Below are 26,575 nucleotides of genomic sequence, written 5' to 3'. Positions count from 1 at the left end.
GCCTGCGGCCCACGGCGTGGCTGTGCTGGCGGGCCTGTACGGCCCACCTTCATCAACAAGGCGTTCAAGACCCTCGCGAGGGGCCAAGCCTCACGAGGCAGACGACGCAAGACTTCCTCAGGAGCGGCCTCGCTAGGCAGGCTCGCGAGGGGCGGAGAGATCAAGGCAAGGCAAACCCTCGTGAGGTCCTCGTGACGTGAGCCATGACGATCGAGACCAGGCGGGCGCCAGCGCGCGCAGCGTCCTCGATTCCTCTTTGGTGCTAAAGGGGGGAAGCGCAGGCGCGGAGTACCGAGGCATCAAGCAAAGGTTTCCATATCGGTGCAACGAGACCAAGACCAGTAGGACGGCAAGACGGAGGTCACCATGGAGCCCAAGACGGCGTCACCACCAAAGCCTTTTGCAGGCGAAGACCGCTTTTGTCAGGATAAGCTATACTAGTTGTCCCCTTTCGAATTGGCCGTTGTTGGCTCCCTTCCCGCTCAATATTTGGGGAGAGGACCAGGGCCTATATAAGTAGAACTAGCCACCACAGTAGAAGGCAGGTCAATCAGATCTAGAGCCAACCCTTAGCCACACACCGAGCACAAGAGCTCCCCAACCTCAGGAGGCTGTTCTTCCCCTTGTACTGTTCATCGTCAGCCCAAGAGGCAATCCACCACCACCACACTGGAGTAGGTTATTACACCACAACGGTGGCCTGAACCAGTATAACTTGTGTCTTTTGTGTTATGAGTTCGTCGAGTTCGTCCATGAGATCCTAGCGAGCTAGGGCGTGGGTCGGTAGGGAGGAAATCTTCGCGCGCACCCTAGTGTTCGAACCTTGAGGGTTTTGCCAGAACCCGTGATCCGACATTCGGTGCGCCAGGTAGGGGTGCGCCGTAGCTTCCCCCCCCCCCGGTCGATCTGCGCTCCGTTGCCACCGCGCTCCGCCCTCATGGCAGGCGCCCTGCTACCGACTCCAACGACCGGTGTTGACGACGGGGCCAGGGGCTCCGAGCCCTGGCCCCCGCCCTGCGGCAGGTACGGTGGCCACCCAAGTTCAAGCCGGAGATGCGCCGCGCTACGACAGCGCGGTGGACCCGTTGGCTTTCCTGCTGGCATATGAGGAGGCCGTCCTCAAGGCCAGGGGAGACGACAAGGTCATGGCCAACTGGCTTCCCATGGCCCTCGCTGGCGAGCCGCGCGCCTGGCTGCTCAACCTCCCCGGATCCACGGTGGCGTCTTGGGAGGAGCTGCGCGACCTCTTCACTGCGTGCTACGCGGCACCGGCGCACCACGCGGTCACAGCCCTGCTAGGTGGCTCTCAGGCGCCGCCTTCGGATTGCCACATCAAGCCGTTCCTCCGCAAGATTGGTGACGCTTCCAAGCGCTTGGGGGCTCCGCCGGGCTGGGCTGCGCCTGAGGCCGACCTCACCTTCGGCTGAGAAGACCACCCCGTCACCACCGCCGGCTCGGGCATGCTTCCGATGCTCTGCACGCCCACCATCTGCAATGTGGCCGTCACCAAGACCCTCATTGACGGCGGCGCCAGCCTCAACTTGCTCTCCGTGGAGGCCTTCAGCCTTCTTCACGTGCCGCTCGAGCGGCTCAACCTCAGCAAGCCTTTCTCAGGAGTTGGTGGCGGCACTGCCTGCTCCCTGGGGCAGATCCGCCTCCCTGTCACCTTCGGCACGTGCGACAACTACCGCACCGAGCTGGTCGACTTCGACATCGCCCGCATCAGCCTCCCGTACAACGCCATTCTCGGGTACCCAGCTCTGGCCCAGTTCATGGCAACGACTCATCCGGCCTACAACCTCATGAAGATGCCTGGAAGCAAAGGCGTCCTCACTGTCAAGGGGGACGCCAAGGAGGCCCTGGCGGCGCTCAAGCTCGCCCTCAAGACCGCCGCGGTGGCACAGCCTGCCGACGCGAGCACCTCCGAGCCCAAGGGAGCCGCGCCAACCAAGAAGAAGCAGTTGTTCACGCAAGACAAGGTGGAAACCAAGCAGGTGCCGGTCAGCGAGGATGGGTCCTCAGGAGCCACCTTTACCATAGGTGCCGGCCTTGACCCAAGCCAAGAGGAAGCATTGGTGAAGTTCTTGCGCGCAAACAAGGATATATTCGCATGGGAGCCCAATCAGCTGGTGGGGGTCCCTTGAGAAGTGATTTAGCATCACTTAAAGGTATGCCCCAATGTGCGCCCTGTGAAGCAGCGGGCGAGACGACAGTCCACGGAGAAGCAGGCCTTCATCATCCAAGAGACCCGCAAGTTAGAGGCGGCGGGTGCCATTCGCGAGGTTAGGTACCCCGAATGGCTGGCGAACCTCGTCGTAGTGCCGAAGAAAGGCGGGAAGGAGCGAATGTGCGTCGACTTCACCAACCTCAACAAGGCCTGCCCCCAAGATCCGTTTCCGCTCCCACGCATCGACCAGATCGTTGACTCCACCGCCGAGTGCGACCTGTTGTGCTTCCTGGATGCGTTCTCAGGGTATCACCAGATCAAGATGGCGGTAGAAGATGTAGAGAAGACGGCCTTCCTGACCCCGTGTGGAGTGTACTGCTACACCTGCATGCCCTTCGGACTACGCAACGCGGGCGCGACCTTCCAGCGGCTGATGCACATCGCCTTAGGGAGGCAGCTCGGGAGAAACACAGAGGCCTACGTTGATGACATAGTAGTGAAGTCTCGGGAGGCAAGGACCTTGATCCAAGATCTGGAGGAGACCTTCGCGAGCCTGCGCCAGGTGAACTTGTAGCTTAACCCGGAGAAGTGTGTGTTCGGTGTCCCTTCCGCCAAGCTGCTGGGATTCCTCGTGTCCCACAGAGGGATCGAGGTGAACCCAGAAAATATCAAGGCCATTGAGGATATGAGCCCACCGCAGACCCTCAAGGAAATGCAAAAGCTGGCTGGTCGGGTAACTGCGTTGGGACGTTTCATCTCCAAGCTGGGAGAGCGCGCCCTACCCTTCTTCAAGCTGATGAAGAAGAAGGGCCCATTCGAGTCGACCCTAGAGGCCGGCCGAGCTTTCCAAGACCTCAAGAGATACCTGACCAGCCCTCCGGTGATGGTGGCGCCACGACCTCTCGAGCCTCTAGTACTTCATCTCGCCGCCACCCTGTACTCCGCCAGTGCGGCGCTAGTGGCGGTTCGGGAGGAGCACCAAGCCAAGGGCGCGCCGCACCAAGCTACGCCGCCAACCGAGATGACGCAAGATCAGGAAGGCGCAGCAAGAACCACAGCGGCAACAACAGAAGACCAGGCTCGGCAGGACGACGTCATGGAGATTCCCGCGAGCGATCAGGCGCTAGGAGTCCCACCACCTCAGGAGACACCCCTACTTCCACAAGACACGAGCCTCACCAACGCGCCTGCCCTCATCGAGCACCCGGTGTATTTTGTCAACACGGTGTTGCAGGACACGAGGGCACGGTATCCCGTGCCTCAGAAGCTCCTGCTCGCGCTCCTGGTGGCCTCGCGCAAGTTGCGGCACTACTTCCAGGGCCACCCCATCAAGGTCGTCTCAGCCTACACATTGGAGAGGGTGCTCAGGAGCCCCAACTTTGCTAGCAGGGTCGCTGAGTGGAACATCGAGCTGCAGGCATTCCAGTTGGAGTTCAGCACTACCAGGGTCATCAAGGGAGCCGCGCTCGCTGATTTTGTGGTGGAATGGACGGACGCCCTAACACTTTAAGTAGGCGAAGACCGGTCCACCTTACTGGGAAGTGAGGCGCCAGACTGTTGGGTCATGTATTTTGATGGCGCCTTCGCACATCAGGGCGCGGGGGCTGGAGCAGTACTCATCTCGCCCACTCAGGACAAGCTCTACTACGCTGTGCAGCTCTGCTTTCAGCAGGGCGAGAAGGTCTCCAACAACATCGCAGAATACGAAGGCCTCATAGCTGGCCTGAAGGCCGCGGCAGCTCTGGGGGTGAAGCGCCTCACCATTAGGGGCGACTCACGGCTCCTCGTCAACTTCTCTAACAAAGTGTACGAGCCGAAGGACGAGCACATGGAGGCATACCTCGCGGAAGTGCGTAAGATGGAAAAGCAGTTCCTGGGCCTGGAGTTGCAGCATGTGCCCCGTGGCACCAACAAGGAAGCCAACGACATCACCAGGAGGGCGTCAAAGCGGCAGCCCCAAGAGCCTGGCGTCTTCGAGGAGCGGCTCTTCAAGCCGTCAGCAACGCCACCACTTTCAAGCACAGCTCAGCCTTGGGAGGAGCTCCCACAGCCGCCTGCCATAGGAGCCCCAGCCTGTGGCCCGACTTCAGGAGCTCGCCTGCTCTTGGCGCTCGAGCCCCTGGAGGGATGCTGGACCAAGGAATTCAAGGAATATCTGATGCAAGGGGCGCTGCCGGAGAAGGAGGAGGACGCAAAGCGCGTGGCCCGGCAAGCCACGGCATACTGCATCCAGGACGGTGAGTTGTACATGAAGCGGCCAAATGACGTTTCACTGCATTGCATTTCCAGGGACTAGGGGAAGGAGTTGCTGATTGACATACACGGCGGGGACTGCGGGCACCACTCGTCATCACGAACCCTCGCCGGCAAGGTATTCCGCAGTGGATTCTACTGGCCCACGGCGCTCAACGACGCAGATGAGCTGGTGAAGTCCTGCGAAGCCTGCCAGTTCCACGCCAAGCAGATCCATCAGCCGGCTCAAGGCCTCCAGACCATCCCACTCACATGGTCGTTCGCAGTCTGGGGGCTGGACATCTTGGGCCCGTTCCCTCGAGCGCCTGGGGGCTACCGCTACCTCTACGTCGCCATCGACAAGTTCACCAAGTGGGCGGAAGTGGAAGTCGTCTGCACCATCCCAGCTGGCTCCGCAGTCAAATTCATCAAGGGTCTCGTGAGCCGCTTCGGGGTTCCCAACCGCATCATCACCGACAATGGCTCGCAGTTCACTAGTAACCTCTTCAAAACATACTGTGCTAACCTTGGAATGCAGATCTGCTACGCTTCGGTGGCGCACCCCAGGAGCAATGGTCAGGCTGAACGCACTAATGCAGAGGTCCTGAGGGGCCTCAAGACCAGGACCTTCAAGAAGAAGCTCGAGGCCTGCGGCAGGGGCTGGCACGACGAACTCCAGTCCGTGCTATGGTCCATCCGTACCACCGCCACCAAGCCAACGGGTGAGACCCCGTTCTTCCTCGTCTACGGAGTCGAAGCGGTCCTCTCTCACGAGGTCAAGCATCGCTCCGCACGGGTCCTGGCGTTTGATGAAACGCAGCAGGACGCCACGCGGGGGATGGACCTCGTGCTGGGGGAGGAACGTTGCCGCGAGGCCGCACTAAGGGCGGCAAGGTACCAGCAGGCGCTGTGGCGATACCACTGCTGCAACATCCGTTCTAGGACACTCGAGGCGGGCGACCTCGTCCTGAGGTGGGTCCTCTCCAGGGAAGGGCTGCACAAGCTCTCACCTATGTGGGAGGGCCCGTTCAAGGTCGTCCATGTCTCCAGGCCTGGCGCCGCGCGCCTGGAGACGCGGGACGGGGTGCCCATCCAGAACGCCTGGAACATCCAGCACCTCCGGAAGTTCTACCCATGAAGCAAGGCCCAGTGCCTGTGAAGAAAGGCCCAGTGCTTGTGAAGAAGACCCGGTGCCTGTGAAGAATCGCCGCCCGTGACACTCTCACGTAATAATGAGTGGGGCTGTACACGCCCCGGAGTCTCCGGAGAGCCGCCCTCAGGCCTCGGGGGTTCCCTCCCACGCCTAGTGGCAGCACTTAGCTCTGCGCTGGAGAGAAGACTTGAAGACTAGACTAGGTGCCGGATGCGGCTTTTCATTTGCTTTCCGTAGCTGGCTTGCCCTCTTTTTATGGAAGTTTGCTTCTAGTGTTCCTTGCTGATTTGGTTCCGTCGCCTTTTCCCGCTATTTCTGACTCTAGTCACATGTGTTCTCTCTCTCTTATACCTCACGAGGGGGCTAGGCAGGTGTCCTCGCGAGCGTTTTTCCCTCTCTCTGCCTTCCGTCTGCTTTCTCGCGAGGCACCCTCGTTCGAACCCACAAGCTGGCGCATCTCCCCTAAATCTGTGCCCCTCGGTTACCGCGATATGAAACGTCGGGCCAAGGCTTGGGTGAACGACAAGTTTCCTAGCGAGCTTCCTAATGAATTTTTGCAGTTCCTGAGCGACCACTAAGTCAAGACGGGCACGAGGAAGCAAGTGCCTCGTGAAGAAGAGGCTGCCCCGAATGCGCCAAGCTAAGCTATCCTTGCACAAAATAACGGCACATCACAGAAACAACAAGCATAGCATAATGATTGAGGAATCATAGTTCAATACACGCCCCTCCGGGCCCACACTGGTTTCATTTTTTATGCAGGAAAGAAAGGAGGAACAAAATAAAAGCGATGCTTGCCCTGCGGTGGTCCGCGGGGACAGGCCCTCGGCGACGTTCCAAGCCTAGCCGGATCCTTCCTCGCGCTTCATGGAGGCGCGGTGACGAGACGACCCGCTACCACCTTCGAAGCGAGCGCGGCGGTGTGGCGGCTGGTCATAGCCGCCCGCTGCTGGAGCTGTCACCAAGAGAAGAGCCACCGTAGCTGGACGAGGCGCGGCCGGCGGGTTCGTCCTCCCCCTCGTCCCGACCATCGCCAAGGCCGAGCACCTCCTCGCCATCGTTCACCTCGGGGCAGCATCCAGCGCGGCGACCATCTTCCCCAAACACCCTCACATAGAGGGTCGCATCGCCATCGTACTTAAAGTGGAGGGTGCATCGCCTGCCCAGGCCGCGCGCGCGGGCGAATATCTGCCAACCGCGGGCCAGAGCTATGTTGCCCGCAACGGAGACCTGGACGGCAACCCAAGAAGCCCGGCTGCAGCAACCATCCGCCTGCAGCCAGAGCCCACCTGGACTGGAAGCCGACAGCTCGTCGGCCAAGAAGCGGGGAAGTTGGAGTCAGTTGCCGGCTGGATCCTCCGACCAGACAACGAACTCCGGCAACACCTCTGCAGGATGGAAGCGCGGCCGGGGAGGCCGCGCAACCATGGCGCGTCTCCCTTCGTCGACAGGGCTCCCACGACTGGAGCGACCCCTGCCGCGCGCGGTGGCGCCCCCGCGGGATCGGGGGGCCATGGAGGGGGTCGCGGTGTGCTTACGGGGACGGCTGCATCCCTGCTTGGGCGCTGGGGAGCTGGGCCCTTCGCGAGGGGCTTTTCCCTTCTGTGTGGCGGAGAACCTCTTCGACGGCGCCATTGGAATCGGTGGTGAAGCAGAGGAGGAAGAAGCAAGCGGACTGGGAAGAGATGGGCGAGGGGGCTCCGCCCCCTCCCCATTTATAGCAGGAGAAGGCCAACCGGTGCCTCCCACGATCACATGTAAGGATGGTTTTCCCTTGCATGTCGCAGGGACTTGTCACGTCGGGCAGTTGCCGAGGCAGCGTGGGGAAGCGAAGACACCCACGTCCAATCAACCGCCACGCGTCGACCAAGGCCGCAGGCTTTTGGGGCCCACGGTGCTCCGTACTTGACCTTTGGCTTCGCCTCGAAGCCAAGCCCGAGCGCGCCTTGGGCCCGGGGGCTACTGTCGGCGTTCTGGGAACGGGGGTCCCAGACTTGCCTGCCTGCGGCCCACAGCGTGGCTGTGCTGGCGGGCCTGTACGGCCCACCTTCATCAGCAAGGCGTTCAAGACCTTCGCGAGGCAGACGACGCAAGACTTTCTCAGGAGCGGCCTCGCTAGGCAGGCTCGCGAGGGGCGGAGAGATCAAGGCAAGGCAAACCTCGTGTGGTCCTCGTGACGTGAGCCATGACGATCGAGACCAGGCGGGCGCCAGCGCGCGCAGCATCCTCGATTCCTCTTTGGTGCTAAAGGGGGGAAGCGCAGGCGCGGAGTACCGAGGCATCAAGCAAAGGTTTCCATATCGGTGCAACGAGACCAAGACCAGCAGGACGGTAAGACGGAGGTCACCATGGAGCCCAAGACGGCGTTACCACCAGAGCCTTTTGCACGCGAAGACTGCTTTTGTCAGGATAAGCTATACTAGCTGTCCCCTTTCGAATTGGCCGTTGCTAGCTCCCTTCCCGCTCAATATTTGGGGAGAGGACCAGGGCCTATATAAGTAGAACTAGCCACCACAGTAGAAGGCAGGTCAATCAGATCTAGAGCCAACCCTTAGCCACACACCGAGCACAAGAGCTCCCCAGCCTCAGGAGGCTCTTCTTCCCCTTGTACTGTTCATCATCAGCCCAAGAGGCAATCCACCACCACCACACTGGAGTAGGGTATTACACCACAACGGTGGCCCGAACCAGTATAACTCTTGTGTCTTTTGTGTTGTGAATTCGTCGAGTTCGTCCACGAGATCCTAGCGAGCTAGGGCATGGATCGGTAGGGAGGAAATCTTCGTGCGCACCCCATTGTTCGAACCTTGAGGGTTTTGCCAGAACCCATGATCCGACAGTCTTGCCTTGATGTTTAAGGTTGTTGTGAGCTTGCAAGTACATTCAATGTACTGACCTGGCGTGTCATGCCAGATTGCAGGTGATGCCGTGATTGCTTGATTGCTTGTCGAGGTTTCTGTGCGTGCGAGCTAGATCGTGTCCCAGCCAGAGTCCCTGCGGAGTGGAGTTCACCACCTTCATCGTTGTTCTGCTGCTAGAAGTATTCCGCTGCTACGAGTTGTTCCGCTGCTAGCAAGAGCAAGTGTAGTATCGCAGGCGTAGTGTCACCGTGCTGATGTGCTTCTTTGTAACATCAGACCCTTGTATTATTATTCTTGTAATAAGAGCTGATTTGTTCTATGTCAAGCAGTGTCGTATTCCAGAGACTTCTCCTCGATCTCTGGGCTAGAATACGGGGTGTTCCAGTTTCTCTGAGCCGGGGTGCCACAGGCTCTCCAGGATGCAACTGCACTAGTAACCAAGTGTGAAGCATGTCAGTTCCATTCAAAGAAACTCCATCAACCAGCTCAAGCTCTTCAGACGATCCCTCTTTCCTGGCCATTTTTGGTCTGGGGGCTCGACATACGGGGCCCCTTTCCCCGTGCTATCGGGGGCTTTGAGTACTTGTACGTTGCGATCGACAAGTTTACAAAGTGGCCAGAAGTGGAAGCAGTGAGAAAGGTGACAGCACAATCAGCCATCAAGTTCTTCAAAGGGCTAGTTTGTCATTTTGGTGTGCCGAACAGGGTCACCACCGACAACGGCACGCAGTTCACAAGCCGCACCTTCATGCAATATATCCAAGACCTCGGCAACAAGATCTGTTTTGCTTCTGTTGCACATCCACGAAGCAATGGCCAGGCAGAAAGGGCAAATGCTGAAGTATTGCGGGGCCTCAGGACGAAGACTTTTGACAGGCTGCACAAGTGCGGAAGACGCTGGATTGATGAGTTGCCGACGGTTCTTTGGTCGATCAGGACAACGCCAAATCGAGCCACCGGCCAAACACCCTTCTCCCTCATGTACGCGGCAGAAGCTATTCTCCCCACAGAACTCACATATGGGTCACCTCGAGTGCTCGCTTATGATGAGCTTGAGCAAGAGCAGTTGTGGAAAGATGACGCTACGCTCCTTGAGGAAGATCGTCTTTAGGCTGCTGTGCGAGCTACACGCTACCAGCAAGCCTTGCGCCGCTACCATAGCCGCAAGGTTCATGCCCGAAGCTTTGAGGAAGGCAACCTTATTCTTCGGCACGTTTAGTCGGCCAAGAATTCCAACAAGTTGACGCCAAAGTGGGAAGGCCCTTATCGGGTAATACGAGTCACCAGGCCCGGCGCAGTCCGCCTGGAGACCGAAGATGGTATCCCTATGAGCAACTCCTGGAACATCGAACATCTTCGCAAGTTTTACCCGTGAGGCGCGGTTGTCGGGCCCCCTAACAGACCACCTTTTGTACAAGCCTTGCCGACAAGGCATGTGACCCTTTGTACAAAGCCAGGCGCAGACCCTAAGCAACAAATGGATAAATGAAGCGCTGGCGCCCTAAGAATTAGCATGCATGCTAGGTTGAGTTTCTCTCTCTGATAGGTAGGGTGGAATTCGAGCTGAGTCGAGCCAGCTTAGCTCGACTCGCTAGAGATCGTTTCGTTAACGAGCTAGCTCGACTCGACTCGATACTATAACGAGCTCAAATCCAAGATTGGCTCGACTCATTTAGCTCGCAAACTAGCTCGTTTAACTTGTTAAGCTCGTTATAGGTATGAACATAAAACCTTAGGAGTATGATAAAAATATATTAATTGGGAATGTAACATGTACATATTAAGCATGTACGATGTTCACAAACAATTGTAAGTAGCTTAACTTACAATTGTTTGTACCATCAACATGTCAGCAAGTCAATAACATGTACATGACCACAATAATCAGCAAGTCTATAACATGTACATGACCATAATTCCACATACAATGGTACATAACCACAATAATCAACAAGTTAGCAACATGCACATGACCCGAGATGTGGGTTTAGACGGCACTGCCGCTGTCACGAACTCATGATTCAGGAAGGGAATTGACATACTGGTCTCTCGCTATTGTGGCGTGCATCTCCTAGGTGGTTGGGCCTAGTGGTATGCGGATGGACCCTGTGTTGTGCCTATGCGACTGGCCTGGGATGCAAGGTGGTGATGGGTGGGTGAGTTTTATACCGAGCCTAACGAGTTACACGAGTACTCGTGAACTCAGCTCGTTTAACTTGGCCTATAAACAATCTTAAAATAAAGCTTGGCTTGACTCGTTATTCTTCGAGTTTGAGTCGATTCGAGCCGAGTCATGAGCTACTCATTTAGCTCGCGAGTTTCGAGCTTTTTTCCAGCCCTACTGATAGGGTTGATAGTGCTTAGCGGCAACTAACCCCTAGCATAGAGGTCGGGTGTGCGTCCTTTTGTCCCTTACAGTCCTTTTTGGTTCGCAGGCTGTACGGGCGCCCAGCGGAACTTTTTGGAGGAAAGGAGACGAACTGACACCCCGACCCCGGCAAGCCAAGGCTGCTGGGGACAGCAGATTCAGATAAGTCTTTTTCCCCAGCTGCGTACTTCCGTATGTAACTTGAACGTACAAAACTTCGCCTGATCCGATGCCACCGTGCTCCCTCTTTCCTATACCCAAAGTCCCTTTTGGTCTAGAACTTGGTTGTAGTTGCGATGGAAGGGAGACAAACGAAGGGCCTAATCCTGCTTTGCCCCTGCCTCCACCAAGGGCGTGAGCGTAGTCGTGGTATAAAGCGGGAGGACGGCAAGGCCTGTTCCCGGGCGACGTTGTTTATTTAATGAATAATAACAAGGACTCGCTCCTTGGTGTGAGCCTCGCTCACGCACAAAAGAACCCGGCAAACACCCTTTTTCTTCATTAATACATTGATTAACAAGTACAATTCATACGGAATGTAAACATGAGCAAGGGATTACAAAGTTTAAATTTGACAAGTGCCCGCAGGCTTAAGATCTAAAAAAGATAAGATGCCCGTAATCCCTTTCTTGTCCCTCTCCTCAGGAAGCGGATCAAGATAGCGGGATGCAAAAGGAGTGCCTAGGCGAGGTACGAGCAGCAGAAGCCACCAAGAGAACATCCCGGCGGCCGTCCAGAAGATGGCTGGTGATGACGGTGCCGGGAGAGGAGCCGAAAGATGAGGCAGCGGGCCGGCAATACGAGACGAAGGCATCGATGCCATCATACTCCAACTTGACGGCCCGCCACCTGCCTTCTTCATCTTCTCCGGCCTTCCAGCGCCAGCCGCCAAAAGCGACGGCCCCGAGAAGTTCAAGGAGCTGGCTTGAGGAGCCACCGCCAAGAACTACCCCCCGGCAAATCGCTCTGCCGGGGAGAAGGCCAGGTGCAGATGATGGTGCTGCCGGCATCACCTAGGGACGGGGCGCCCGACGTCTAGTCGGACCCGTCCCCGTCGTCCTCCCCACCGGTCTCCTCCTCGTCGCTATCGCTCGAGGAGGAGCTTTCATCATCGGTCGACCTCTCCGTGCAGCACCCTAACCTGATTCCCGAGCGCCCGAAGACCTTGACAGAGAGCAGGTCAGCCTCCACTAGTTTGAAGTGGAGAACGTGCCCCTTCATCGGGCAGTGGGTGCATGCGAAGGTTTTCCAACCCTGACGAAGAAGCATTACATGAGGGGCGGGGAACCTTGTGTTCCCCCACATGTCGCCATTGCAACATCCCTTCATGTGAAGCCTCAACCTCGACGGCTGGTCGACCTCCAGCACCCTCGTGAATGCCTTGGGAAGGCAAAGACGGCTACGCGGCGGCTCGCACAGCTGCAGGCTAAACTCCAGCGCCGTGTCTCCAACATGGCCGCTTGACGAAGTGGGAGGAGACGGCGGCGCCGCAGGTACCCCACCTCCACGTCCTCTTCTGCCTCGACCACCTCGCCGACCGCGACCCCGTCCAGCGCCTCCGCCTTGGTTGCTTGGCTCTTCCTTGACCGATGCGGCCCTCTGGCGAGAAGAAGATCTAGTCGCCTCCGCAGAGGAACGGCCGCGACCGCGCCCTCTCGGCATGATGGTGGATGAGGAACGGAGAAGAAGAGAAGATGCAAGGAGATGCCCCACCTTCCTCCTACCGACTCCCCTTTTATAGCCAAGCAGTAAGGGCTGGGGGCTGGCTCTATACCTTCTCTGAAGGGCCCCTTTGAATCCGGCTCATTAAAGCCATTGGCAACGAGCGAGGTCGTCGACCGCCCTCCCCGCGCCAATCAAAGGCGCATGGGTATCGGCCATGGCACACCTTCCCATAGCCCGCGCATCTGCCACCTACCCCGCGCGATGCATGCGGTGTACGTGGCGAAAAAGGCGGGCATAGTGGGAAACGTGGAACGGCGATTACCATCCTGGGAATAAAGGCTATTCACGGGCCACTGCAAGCACAACAAACGAGAAGATTATAGCAGTTATTCCCCTCCACGCGTGCCTGCGCACTGTTTGGGCCTGGCCCAACAACGCTTCGCACTCGTGTCTGGCCCAGGCCCGGGGGCTCCTATCGGTGTACTAAAGTTTGGGCCCTTCAGCACCCCATACTTGTGCACGGGCAGTCATAGCCACACCCGCGGCAAGGCATGAAGAGGATGATTAAGGATAAAAACCAGATACAAGACAAAGAGACGCGGCCGAGCCAGAGACCAGAGGACGAGCCGCGCCCCCGGCAAGATCCTTGCCGGGACGAGCGGGACCCCCGGCAAGATCCTTGCTAGGACGGCTTGCGAGACCCCAGCAAGATCCCTGCCGGGATGACTTACAACACACCAACAAGAGCACCACCCTTGGGGTTAAGAGTTCTGACACCATCGACAACGTTAAGGCCAGGATCCAAGGGCACGTGCATAGTGGCGTGCAGATCTTTGTGAAGGCCAGAAGACGAGGCCCCGGCAAGATCCCCGTCGAGGACGCCCACGAGGCCCCGGCAAGATCCTTGTCAGGGACATCGGCAAGACCGTGGCCAGACTCTGCCCAGTCACCACTCCAGCGCGGGGGCTGACCTGTCAGCCTGGCAAGCGCCTGCGTTGTGGCATGTAGATCTTCGTGAAGACCCTGCCGCCTCTCTGATAACCCACAAGTATAGGGGATGGCAACAATTTTCGAGGGTAGAGTATTCAACCCAAGATTAGTCGGTACTGGAGGAACTGTTCATTCCTCTCAAGAAACTGATGGCGAACCATAGCACTATAATCTAGATAAGCAGGAGGCAACTCCATATCATTTCCATGTATGGGTACACCAAGATAATTAGCTACACGAGTTGCATAAATTCCACCAAACAAATCTCCACTTGTACCGTTAAGATGCAACCTTCGTGCAACAATGGCCCCCAAGTTATATTGTTTATCACCTAATACCGCACTCTTGAGGACACTAAGATCTGGAACGCACATGTGACAAGCCTCATCTTTACCGTTAATGCATCTACCTATAAAGACAGCAAAATAATGTATGGAAGGGAAATGAATGCTCCCTATGGTAGCTTGTGTGATTTCTCTAGATTCCCCCACAGTGATACTAGCAAGAAAGTCTTTATATTCAGATTTGCGAGGTTCACTAACATTGCCCCACTGCGGGAGTTTACAAGCAGTATTAAAATCTTCTAGGTCCATGGTATATGATTTATCATAAAGATCAAATAAAACAGTGTGAGAATTGCGCGAGGATGTAAATTTAAACCTCCTCACAAAGGAATCAGTTAGGTAGTGGTATTGTAGGCACTTATCTCACACGAAGTCCTCAAGATCAACACTACGCACATATGCGTCAAATTCATCCTTGATGCCTGCCTGGACTATAAACTCCTCTGACGGCCATTCACAAGGCCGCACTTGAGCTTCCCTTGGTGGTTCATCGTCCGGCTCACGTATCGCGAGCCTTGGTCCTTGCTTCCTGAGGAACCAACTTGGTACATTTTCCTATGCATTTTTCTTTCTCTGAAAAGTTTCTGAAATTTTAGTGACTCAAAATAAAAGTGAACCAAACTCAACAAGATTGATAGCAACTACTCCCACAAGTGCCTAGAGGCTATATCATGCATTAAAACTACTTTTGACCATATAAATTTGTCATGCAAGCTCAAGAACAGGGTCACCTTAGCAGCAAAAATTTGCAATAAATAAAGCACTAGAACAAAAACTAATTGGACCATTGGAGGAGTCACATACCGAAGAACAACCACCCAAAACAGTTTTGTGAATGGAGCTTTGAGCAAAGAGATCGAAAATGGCAGCAAGATGAGCTAGAACACGGGTTTGAGCTATGGGAGGATTTTTTCTGGAGGAAGACGAAGTGAGTGGGTGCTGGAATAAGTGGAAGGGGTCCACGTGAGGCCCACAAGGCAGAGGGGCGCGCCCCAGGGGGTGGGCGCGCCCTGCACCCTCGTGGCCAAATGGTGGGCCACCCTGGTGTGTTCTCGGTGCCAGAAATTCTTAAATATTCTACAAAAAATCATAATTCATTTTCAGGACGTTTGGAGAATTTTTATTTTCGGGGTATTTTATTGCAAGGATAATTCAGAAAACTGATAGAAAATACTATTTTTGCTTTATTTAATCTAAATAACAGAAAGTAAAAGGAGGGTACAGAGAGTTGTGCTTTCTAACTTCATCCATCTCGTGCTCATTAAAATGAATCCACTAACAAGGTTGATTAAGTCTTGTTAACAAACTCTTTCCGGATAACATGAAACCGGAGATTTTTCGAATAACACTAGGTTACCTCAACGGGGATATGCATGTCCCCAACAATAAGAATATCATATTTCTTCATGATAGTAGGAAGAGGGAATTCAAAACCTCCAATAGTAATCTTGAAGTTTTTCTAATAGAATTGATACTGTGGACTTGAGGTTGTTTCCTCGGAAAGTGTACCGTATGCTCATCACCATTAACATGAAAAGTGACATTGCCTTTGTTGCAATCAATAACAGACCCTGCAGTATTCAAAAAGGGTCTACCAAGGATAATCGACATACTATCGTCCTCGGGAATATCAAGAATAACAAAGTCTGTTAGAATAGTAACGTTTGCAACCACAACAGGCACATCCTCACAAATACCGACAGGTATAGCAGTTGATTTATCGGCCATTTGCAAAGATATTTTAGTAGGTGTCAACTTATTCAAATCAAGTCTACGATATAAAGAGAGAGGCATAACACTAACACCGGCTCCAAGATCACATAAAGCAGTTTTAACATAGTTTCTTTTAATGGAGCATGGTGTAGTTGGTACTCCTGGATCTCCTAGTTTCTTTGGTATTCCACCTTTAAAAGTATAATTGGCAAGAATGGTGGAAATTTCAGCTTCCGGTATCTTTTTTTATTTGTAACAATATCTTTCATATACTTAGCATAAGGATTCATTTTAAGCATATCAGTCAAATGCATACGCAAAAAGATAGGTCTAATCATTTCAGCAAAGCGCTCAAAATCCTCATCATCCTTTTTCTTGGATGGTTTAGGAGGAAAAGGCATGGGTTTCTGAACCCATGGTTCTCTTTCTTTACCGTGATTCCTAGCAACGAAGTCTCTCTTATCATAATGTTGATTCTTTGATTGTGGGTTATCAAGATCAACAACAGGTTCAATCTCTACATCATTGTTATTGCTAGGTTGAGCATCAACATGAACATCATCATTAACATTATCACTAGGTTCATGTTCATTACCAGATTGTGTTTCAGCATCAGAAATAGAAATATCATTGGGATTCTTAGGTGTGTCAACAATAGGTTCACTAGAAGCATGCAAAGTCCTATCATTTTTCTTTTTCTTCTTCTCAGAAGGACTAGGTGCATTAACATTAGTTCTCTGAGAAACTTGCTCAACTCTCTTAGGGTGGCCCTCAGGATACAAAGGTTCCTGATTCATTCTACCCCCTCTAGTCACAACTCTAACAACATTATCATTTTTCTTATTATTTAATTCATTGAGCAAATCATCTTGTGCTTTAAGCACTTGTTCTACCTGAGTGGCAACCATAGAAGCATGTTTACTAATAAGTTTAAGGTCACCTTTAACTCTAGACATATAATCACTCAAGTGTTCAACCATATAAGCATTACGTTTCAATTGTCTACCAACATAAGCATTGAAGTTTTCTTGTTTAACAATAAAATTATCAAACTCATCCAAGCATTGGCTAGCAGACTTATTACGATGAATATCACCTTCATCAAACCTATAGAGAGAATTTACCTTTACTACCTGTGTTGGGTTATTAAGACCATGTATTTCTTCAATAGGTGGTAAATTCTTAACATCTTCAGCTTTAATACCCCTTTCTTTCATAGATTTCTTTGCCTCTTGCATATCTTCAGGACTGAGAAATAGAATACCCCTTTTCTTCTGAGTTGGCTTAGGAGTTGGTTCAGGAAGTGTCCAATCATTATCATTACTCAATATATTATTCAATAGCAATTCAGCTTGCTCAACAATTCTTTTCCTGAAAACACAACCAGCACAACTATCCAGGTGGTCTCTGGAAGCATCGGTTAGTCCATTATAAAAGATATCAAGTATTTCATTTTTCTTGAGAGGATGATCAGGAAAAGCATTAAGTAATCGAAGAAGCCTCCCCCAAGCTTGCGGGAGACTCTCTTCTTCAATTTGCACAAAATTATATAGTTCCCTTAAGGCAGCTTGTTTCTTATGAGCGGGGAAATACTTAGTAGAGAAGTAATAAATCATATCCTGGGGACTACGCACACAACTAGGAGCAAGAGAATTAAACCATGTTTTAGCATCACCCTTTAATGAGAACGAAAATAACTTAAGGATATAGTAGTAATGAATTTTTTCCTCATGAGTGAATAGGGTGGCTATATCATTCAATTTAGTAAGAGGTGCCACAACAGTTTCAGATTCATAGCCATAAAAAGGATCAGATTCAACCAAAGTAATTAACTCAGGATCGACAGAGAAATCATAATCCTTATCAGAAATACAGATAGGTGAAGTAGCAAAAGCAGGGTCATATTTCATTCTAGCATTCAAAGACTTTTCTTTCAGCTTAGCTAATAGTTTCTTAAGATCATATCTATCTTTGCAAGCAAAAAGGTCTCTAGCAATTTCTTCATCCATAACATAACCCTCAGGCACATCAGGCAATTCATATCTAGGGGAGAATATTCATCATCACTTTCATCAATATTATCTGTTTCAATAATTTCATTCTCTCTAACCCTAGCAAGTTGTTCACCAAGAAATTCACCTAATGGCACAGTATTATCAAGCATAGAAGTAGTTTCATCATAAGCATCATGCACAGCAGAAGTGGCATCATCAATAACATGCGACATATCAGAATCAATAACAAGTGTAGGTGTCGCAAATTTACTCATAATAGAAGGTGAATCAAGTGCAGAGCTAGATGGCAGTTCCTTACCTCCCCTCGTAGTTGAGGGAAAAATCTTGGTTCATTCATCTTTCAAGTTCCTCATAGTGATCAACAGATATAAATCCCAAGTGACTCAAAGAATAGAGCTATGCTCCCCGGCAACAGCGCCAAAAAATAGTCTTGATAACCCACAAGTATAGGGGATCACAACATTTTTCGAGGGTAGAGTATTCAACCCAAATTTATTGATTCGACACAAGGGGAGCCAAAGAATATTCTCAAGTATTAGCATTTGAGTTGTCAGTTCAACCACACCGGAAAGACTTAATATCTCCATCAAGTATTTAGTAGCAAAGTAGTATGGAAGTAACAGTAACAGTGGCAAAAGTAACAGTAGCAGTTTTGTAGTAGTCGTAACAGTGGCAACGAAAAAGTAACTAAGCAAAGATCAATATGTGAAAAGCTCGTAGGCAATGGATCAATGATGGATAATTATGTCGGATGCGATTCCTCATGCAACAGTTATAACATAGGGTGACACAGAACTAGCTCCAGTTCATCAATGTAATGTAGGCATGTATTCCGAATATAGTCATACGTGCTTATGGAAAAGAACTTGCATGACAACTTTTGTCCTACCCTCCCGTGGCAGCGGGGTCCTATTAGAAACTAAGGGATATTAAGGCCTCCTTTTATAGAGTACCGGACCAAAGCATTAACACTTAGTGAATACATGAACTCCTCAAACTACGGTCATCACCGAGAGTGGTCCCGATTATTGTCACTTCGAGGTTGCCGGATCATAACACCTAGTAGGTGACTATTGACTTGCAAGATAGGATCAAGAACTCACATATATTCATGAAAACATAATAGGTTCAGATCTGAAATCATGGCACTCGGGCCCTAGTGACAAGCATTAAGCATAGCAAAGTCATAGCAACATCAATCTTAGAACATAATGGATACTAGGGATCAAACCCTAACAAAACTAACTCGATTACATGGTAAATCTCATCCAACCCATCACCGTCCAGCAAGCCTATGATGGAATTACTCACGCACGGCGGCGAGCATCATGAAATTGGTGATGGAGGATGGTTGGTGATGATGATGGCGACGGATTCCCCTCTCCGGAGCCCCGAACGGACTCCAGATCAGCCCTCCCGAGGAAGAATAGGGCTTGGCGGCGGCTCCGTATCGTAAAATGTGATGAATCCTTCTCTCTAATTTTTTTCTCCCTGAAAGTGAATATATGGAGTTGGGGTTGAGGTCGGTGGAGTCCCAGGGGGGCACGAGGCAGGGGGCGCGCCCCAGGGGGGCGCCCTGCACCCTCGTGGACAGGGTGTGGGCCCCCTGATGCTGATTCTTTCGCCAATATTTTTCATTAATTCCAAAACGTGTCTCCGTGGATTTTCAGGTCATTCCGAGAACTTTTATTTCTGCACAAAAATAACACCATGGCAGTTCTGCTGAAAACAACGTCAATCCAGGTTAGTTCCATTCAAATCATGCAAGTTAGAGTCCAAAACAAGGGCAAAAGTGTTTGGAAAAGTAGATACGTTGGAGACGTATCACTCTCCAGCGCAGCAGCTGGCCAACCAACCTGGCACTGCATGCCTCATCGGCATGGACGCGTGTCGAGACGGGGCGGGGTGGCAAAGGACGGAACGGGCTCTCTTCCCGCCACCGATAAAGCTAGAGGGCATGTAAGCAGCGGATTTAATGCGTTTGTCCTGAGATGACCGAGATAAGCATGTGTATTGTAACGGTTTTACACCTCCTGCATACACTGTAGATACTTTACACCTCCTGTGTGCCGCTGTGGCGACCCCTTGGACATATAAAAGGAGGCTCAAGGCGTACTGGAGGGGGATTCGGCTTTTTGGACCTCTCGGCCCATCTTGCATACAAAGGACATCCAATACACACTCAAAGCAGGACTAGGGTATTACGCTTCTCGGCGGCCCGAACCTAGGTAAAAAATCCATCGTGTTGGTCGCCTAGATCTGCTCTTTGTACACTCCACACCCCCGCCAACTGTAAAAGGGATCCCCGTGATCCCATAGGTGTCGTTCCCCGACACCCTCCACCACTCCAGTAGAGGGATGACCACTTCATTACAAGACACCCGAAGAACACCAAGTGCTCCCTCTCACTCTCGTCCACACTAAATCTTAGATCTAAGAGAGATTCTTGAGAGTTAACGAGAGACATTTCACCAAGTGATAGATCCAATCCCTCGTCGGAGTCCGCGGCCTAGACGTCGTTGATGGAGGTTAGGTCCACAATGGACGTAGATGGCCGACCTTGTGGTCGTAGAGGCCCGACATGAACCGTTGGGCAGCGCGAACACGCGCGTCTGCCAACGTTCCCGTCCACTATCGCCAGCGCCACCTCCGCGTCCGACTATGTTGTGGCCGCGTTGTTACCGGGGCGAGCGCTGCGCACGGCCTCGTAGAGCGCCCGTTACTCGGCGACAAAGTTTGGGCTCTCTGCGGTAATGACCGCCACGGCCTCCTCGCTCGCGAACTCACAGTAGATTTGGCCCTCCGCCAATCGTCGATGCGTGAGGAGGTTGAGGTTGTACCGCTGCTCCTCCTGCGCCTGCCGAAAAGCCCCACTGGCTGCGGTGTCAGCTGCTCCTCCGCCATGACAACGTTGAAATCCGCCTGCGCCTACTTCATGGCGAAGACGACATGGACATGTGCAGGCGAGGGTGTCGAACACCTCCTCCATTGGGGGGGGGGGGTAGTCATCTCTCACCTTCGGCGAGCTCGTTGGCAAGGCAACCTCTATCCAGTGTGCATGACGGGCCTGCCAGCTGGACGCAAGGCTGGACAAGTCGAGCTTCTGCTCCATCGAAAGGCTCTCCACGTCGCTCTAGAGCTCGCGGTCATGGCAGAGGTGGTGTACGGATGAGGAAATGAAACAGACGTGGTGCTATTTAGATCGTGCCTGGCATGACCACATATAAATAGAGACGCTGGCCAGGCCAAGCGCCGGTTGTGTCAATGCGTGCGTCAGAGTTAGTTTGTCGGCTGCCTTGCCTGTTTAATGCCGACAGACAGACGACGGGCAACCGATTTCAATGTGGTAGATAGTTGTCCCATCTTGTATAGTCTAGAAACGTCTCTCCGACGTTTAACATGCGAGGAGATCGGGGCTCAGCCGGCGCGCCACTTCAATGCCGTCTGTAGTGACCGATTGCGCCCGCTTTAGACTAGCATGAATGCAACACAGAGAGTAGAGATGCGTTCGCGCGGGAGAGAGTGGGGCATGAGAGATGATTTTGAGTGGGACCAGAGCGTCGGACACACACGTGGCGACGGTGTCGAAAGCTCTCGCTTGTTTGCTTTCAGTTTGCGGGATTTTGGATAACCGAATACATTCGCAAACAGACGCGACACCATATTGAATGGCAAAGTGGACGTTTGCAGGCAATTTGAGAGTCGCGTTGGAGACGCCCTTATTTCCCTTCCCTATAAAATAAAATAAAAAAAGTTCCCAAATCTTATTTTGATGATATTTCCGAAAGAACCCTCACAGCCTACGTTAAGCCCTGGCTGCTAGTTTGGGTTCCGCGAGTTTGTCTCCCCCCCCGCCGCCGCCGCCGCCATATACCTCATCTCCGTCCCAGTTTCTCCTCCCCGCCCTACTGCTCACACATCTCGTCGTCTCTCCCGAATCCGCGTGCCACTAGCACCCAAACCGCGCGTCGCTGAGCGCTAGCTTCCGCCCTCTCTCGCCGAACCTCGTCCTTCTCGCCGCGGGCTACTAATTTCTGTTGGATTCCGTGGTTGGGTTTGGATTTGGAGACATGGGGGAAGTGGAGGACATTCTCAAGGACTACGAGGTCAAGAAGGAAGGCGAGGCCGAGATCCTCATGCTCGCGAGTAACGCCGTGTTCTTCAATCCCGTCCAGGTATCTTCGCGTTCATATTTGTCTGTTGTTTTTATTATACGCTCTGGATTAGGGATTAAATCTGCACTCCTTAAGTTAACCTTTAGGGCGTAGGCGTCTAGTGATTGCGGGGCTTTGCTTTATTGCTTTAGTATGTATTGTTACATCCACAGCTGGCTTCTATTTGATTGGGGCGTAGCAGTTTTAGAGCTTTGAGTTACTTTAGGACTCCAGATTGGGTGCTGGGGAACGATTAATATGTGATTGTGTTTGGATCTGTATGTGTCAACTTGAACTCGCTGTATTATAATGGTGGTTTCTGCCTAGCTAAACTACTTTTTCTTAATTCTGTTGATAGTTTATGTTTGCCCTCCACCTTATACTGTTTTAAATTCTAAGTTTACAAATGTTCAGAGATATATCAAAGCCCCTAACAGCTAAGCGTCTTTGCCTACGTGGTATTCTGGAACTGGACAAATCAACTGGATTGATATCTGTATGGCTTCAAATCCTATGACTTGGTTTCTTTATAGTACTCCCCTTTACGGCAAAGTTTTTCTAAAATTAAAGGGTTTCAAGTTGCATTGTGACTTTGTGAGTCCCTGAACTTTTGCCGTAGAGAAACATGATGATGAATGCAGAGTTTCTTTTTTGAAATAATTAGTATCTGTTAATAATTATATTATCAGGTCAAATATCAGCCAACAGCTCGGGGTATGGTGTCTGAAACAGCATACTAATTGGACAATTTGTTGCTGGTAGGTGGCTAGATGGGCAGTATAGATGCTTGGTTAACACTAGCTATTTTTTTTAATAAAAGGGCCATAGGGAAACTGCATACCATTGTAAACTTAGGGTTACTCCTGCAGCTAACCATCATGCATATATTTCTGTAAAGCTCAAGTTTACTGCTTTGATTAGGTGCACAACAGAGATATGTCCATTGCTGTGTTAAGGACATTTGTTGCCAAGCGCAAGGAAGAATATGAGGAACTGATGAATAAAAGGAATAATAAGTCTAATAAAAAAGGCAATCAGGTTGAAACACCTGTTGTAAATGGAGACACTGCTTTAACTAGCCAGCATGATGAAATCGGTGTTGTTCATGAAAAGGAGACAAATCAGCCTACAAATGAAATAGAAGATCTGTCAAAAGAAGAAACGAAGACACCTTCCAGGAAAGTAACCAGAGAGCTTAAGCCACCAATTGTTCTTGAGGTGAGACTTCTAGTACAAATGAGACATGTCGTATCTCTTTCTGCAAGAAGTTTGGACCATAGCGACATCCAGTCAATTATTTATTCACATATTAACACTACCTGAGGTCGGATTTGCACTGGCAACAAAAAAATGCAGGCTTTAGCTGCTTCTGGGTTGAGGTCTCTCCGTTATGCTCGTGAAGTTGATGGATTAGGAAAGGTAGTTGCTCTGGACAATGATAAAGGTAATACACACGTTTCTAAACTTCTTTCCTAGTTATGAATGCCGCCGTGCTTGCATTCAATGTGGTTTTCTTTCTTCAGCTTCTATTGAAGCTTGCAAGAGGAACATCAAGTTCAATGGGGCTTCTGCTATTAGCAAGGTTGAAGCTCACTTGGCTGATGCTCGAGTTTACATGCTCACACATCCAAAAGAATTTGATGTGGTAAGGCTTCTAAACATTTTCAAGATGCCACTGTGCTACTTTGCAGGAGGTTTGGTTGGTGTTTTGTGTTCATCTGACTGTTTGTTGGGGGATGAGGGCGTTTACTTATATTATGTTCTGTCTACTCACTTCCTGACAACTCTGGTAGAATCTTGGGCAACATAATTGTGGATTTGCTCCCTTACATGTTTATAGATTTTATGTACGCTACTCAGGTAGACCAAGGTTCTACTGTTTGAAGTGTTTGGAATCTGTATGTTGTAAGGCTTTATGTGAACCTTGTTATTGGTCTGAAGGCCCAAAGTACTAATGTAAATAGGACATTGGGTCATTGCATTAAGTATACATGATCATTACAGTAATTTTACAAATAAATGTTATTTAAGATGTTTTTCGCGTTGCTTGTTTTTCTTCCCCTACTTTCTTGCTGGTTTATGTTTCTCCAATGTCTTTTAGGTTGATCTTGACCCCTATGGGTCACCATCTGTATTCCTCGACTCAGCTGTACAGGCTGTTGCTGATGGTGGGCTATTGATGTGCACAGCCACTGATCTGGCAGTACTTTGTGGAACTAATGGAGAAGTTTGCTACTCCAAGTATGGGCAGTACTCACCAAAAAGTTCCAACTGAAGAGTTTGTATGTTGTTCAGTTGTTCTGTAAGTTGTAACAATCAATTCTGTTGTGTAGGTATGGTTCCTACCCAGTCAAAGGCAAGTATTGCCATGAAATGGCTTTGAGAATCCTCCTTGCCTGTATCGAGGTACACAACTCCAAAGCAAATTTTGAATGATTTCACTCTGAACTTTTGTTATGCTGAACCATGATCAGTTGATGAGCTATCATAAAATGCTATCATGAAACATATATTACTTGTACAGTCAAACAATTCACAAATTTCAATATCTATGAAGGTACTATATTTTTAGTTTCAGTTACAAGCTTTTGCTGAATGATCTGTAAATTTAACTCTAGTTCCCATGTTTTGTCCTTCGGGTATCTTAATTCTTCCCATGCTTACCATTTCTCTTTACATCAGAGCCATGCAAATCGGTACAAGAGATATATTGTGCCTGTTCTCTCTGTGTATATGGATTTCTATGTCCGTGTTTTTGTTCGAGTATTCACGTGAGATTCTTTGTACCTTCTTTCTGTGCAAATACTCTATTATGTTCTTTATTTAGTTCTACTTGGCAGTGCTTCTAATCATCATAACATATGGATTTCACTGCAGTTCTGCAAGTGAAATAAAGAATACCCCACTTAAACTTTCTTATGTATATCAATGTGCCGGCTGTGATTCTTTCCATCTTCAGTCCCTTGGGAGGACTGTTACTAAGGTATGTATTGCGTATCATTCACCCATCCTATAACTTCCCTCAAATTCCACGCCAGAGTCTGAAGCTTTCTTCCTTGTTCTTTCTGTTTGGACTGAAGAATAATAGCTTGAAGCATGCGCCTGGTATTGGACCTGTTGTTCCTCAAGAATGCAGCGACTGTGGAAAGAAATTTAATGTGGGTGGGCCAATATGGTCTGCTCCTATTCATGATCAAGATTGGGTACTTTCTACGCTGACAGATGTTAGGCAAATGAAGGATAGATATCCCGCATACAACAAAATTACTTCAGTTCTAACTACTGTATCAGAGGTATTGCCATGGCTAGTATCTCTCTTTTGCCAAGTTTTATTGTTGATGCATATGTGATTATGCAAAACTGGTCCGTCAATCCAGGGTGTTATTGTATCGCCAGATTGATGGGAACTCTTGAGAATTTTTAAGCAAGACTGCTCAAATGAACTATTAATCATAACCCATGGTAAGATAAAAAAAATGACACATCTAGAACCAAGGAAGAATTTTGCTGTCCAGTAAATTGGTTACTCCAGCTAGAAGTAGTAGACCATTTCTTGGTCTGTTTTTTCCCATTTTGCTTGATAAAAGCCGAAGCTTGTAAATGGTCCTTGGTTGTAGCGAAGGATTGGAATGATTTTGCAGTAATTTAGACCATCTAGCTTAGCATTTATTTGTTGTGTGCATATTTGTGGATAGACTATATGGGACTGATAAATTATTATGTGTTCTCTTTAAACTGCATTCATGTTTTCTCTTGTTATGCAGGAATTGCATGAGATTCCATTATTTTTTAGTCTCCACAACATATCTGGGACTGTGAAGTGCACATCACCATCTGCAGTTATGTTCCGGTCAGCGGTTATAAATGCAGGATATCAGATCTCAAGCAGTCACTGTAATCCGCTTGGGTTGAAGTCTGATGCCCCCTGGGATGTTATTTGGGACATCATGCGCTGCTGGGTAAATATTGATTGTTTGTGACTTTTGATCACAACTTCCATTCAGTATGTAGCCTCAAGTACCCCATGAACTTCTATTTACCTTATAGCTTTCTGGAATATTTGAACGCAGGTGAAAAACCATCCAATCAAGGAACAGCCGCGTGACTCTCCGGGCACTGCAATCCTTTCTAAATCTCCACAGCTAGAAGTATGCTATTTGTTCAGATTACAGTGTCCCTTATATGCTTGTATGTGAACAAAATTGTATATTTACTCCTCATTTTGTGTTTTCATGATAGGCAAATTTCTCTAGAGCAGTTGCTGCCCTCAGCAAGGCTCAGGTTAAGAAGGTGAATCGGTTCCTTCCAAACCCAGAAAGTCACTGGGGTCCGAAGGTCAGGGCAGGTCGGAGAATTACTAGCAAGCATATCTCTCTGTTGGGCGCAGAGGCTCTCAATGGAGCTATCAGCCACCAAGATGGAAATGGAGCGGTGACAGATAAGCCAGCTTCAGATACTGGAGCGACTGTCACGAATGAAGAAGAGAATGAGCCTTCAACCAAACGCCAGAAAACTGGCGATGGTGAACAGGCCAGCGAACCTTGATCGACATGGTCATCTAAACTTTTGTTCGTTAATCTTGATATCACTAGTTGTTTCTTTCTTGTGAACCAACAGACTATTGATATTACCTACGGTGACATGTTTTGGGCAGTGAATTTTGATCAGGCGATATATTTTTTCTACATGTATGATGTGCCAGTTGATGCTGATTTAGCTGTGACAGGTGCATTAAGTACTAAATCAATGCACGTGTATCTCGCAACTCTTTGACGAGCGACCAGCCCTAGCCGCTGCCGCCGCCAGGAGAGCCAACCCTGTGGCTCCCCTCCGCCGGTGACCTCTTGGTCGTCGGTGGTGAGGGGTATTGCCAGATCCCACGCGTGTGGATTGTTTTAACTTTAGGTTCCTAG

The 26,575-nt window shown here is 50.5% G+C and overlaps 1 protein-coding gene across 1 annotated transcript; it reads left to right on the top strand.

The window, feature by feature from the left end:
- Positions 1-21,275: 21,275 nt before the first annotated feature.
- LOC109747522 (tRNA (guanine(26)-N(2))-dimethyltransferase 1) lies at positions 21,276-26,347 on the top strand. The gene is made up of 12 exons (XM_020306567.4): positions 21,276-21,683; positions 22,584-22,880; positions 23,019-23,106; positions 23,186-23,307; positions 23,764-23,903; positions 23,996-24,068; positions 24,345-24,433; positions 24,540-24,645; positions 24,743-24,955; positions 25,427-25,621; positions 25,733-25,810; positions 25,902-26,347. The coding sequence occupies exons 1-12, from the start codon at positions 21,579-21,581 to the stop codon at positions 26,205-26,207; spliced, it is 1,812 nt and encodes a 603-aa protein (XP_020162156.1). The 5' UTR covers positions 21,276-21,578; the 3' UTR covers positions 26,208-26,347.
- Positions 26,348-26,575: the final 228 nt, after the last annotated feature.

Source organism: Aegilops tauschii, chromosome 4 (genome assembly GCF_002575655.3).
Source record: "Aegilops tauschii subsp. strangulata cultivar AL8/78 chromosome 4, Aet v6.0, whole genome shotgun sequence".
NCBI lineage: Eukaryota > Viridiplantae > Streptophyta > Magnoliopsida > Poales > Poaceae > Aegilops > Aegilops tauschii.
This window is presented reverse-complemented; position numbering and strand designations above follow the sequence as displayed.

Coding starts and splice junctions, on each gene's coding strand:
- LOC109747522 (XM_020306567.4), top strand. CDS start 21,579: ATGGGGGAAGTGGAGGACATTCTCAAGGACTACGAGGTCAAGAAGGAA. Junction 23,308..23,763: donor ATCCAAAAGAATTTGATGTG/GTAAGGCTTCTA, acceptor AATGTCTTTTAG/GTTGATCTTGACCCCTATGG. Junction 25,811..25,901: donor CTAAATCTCCACAGCTAGAA/GTATGCTATTTG, acceptor TTTTCATGATAG/GCAAATTTCTCTAGAGCAGT.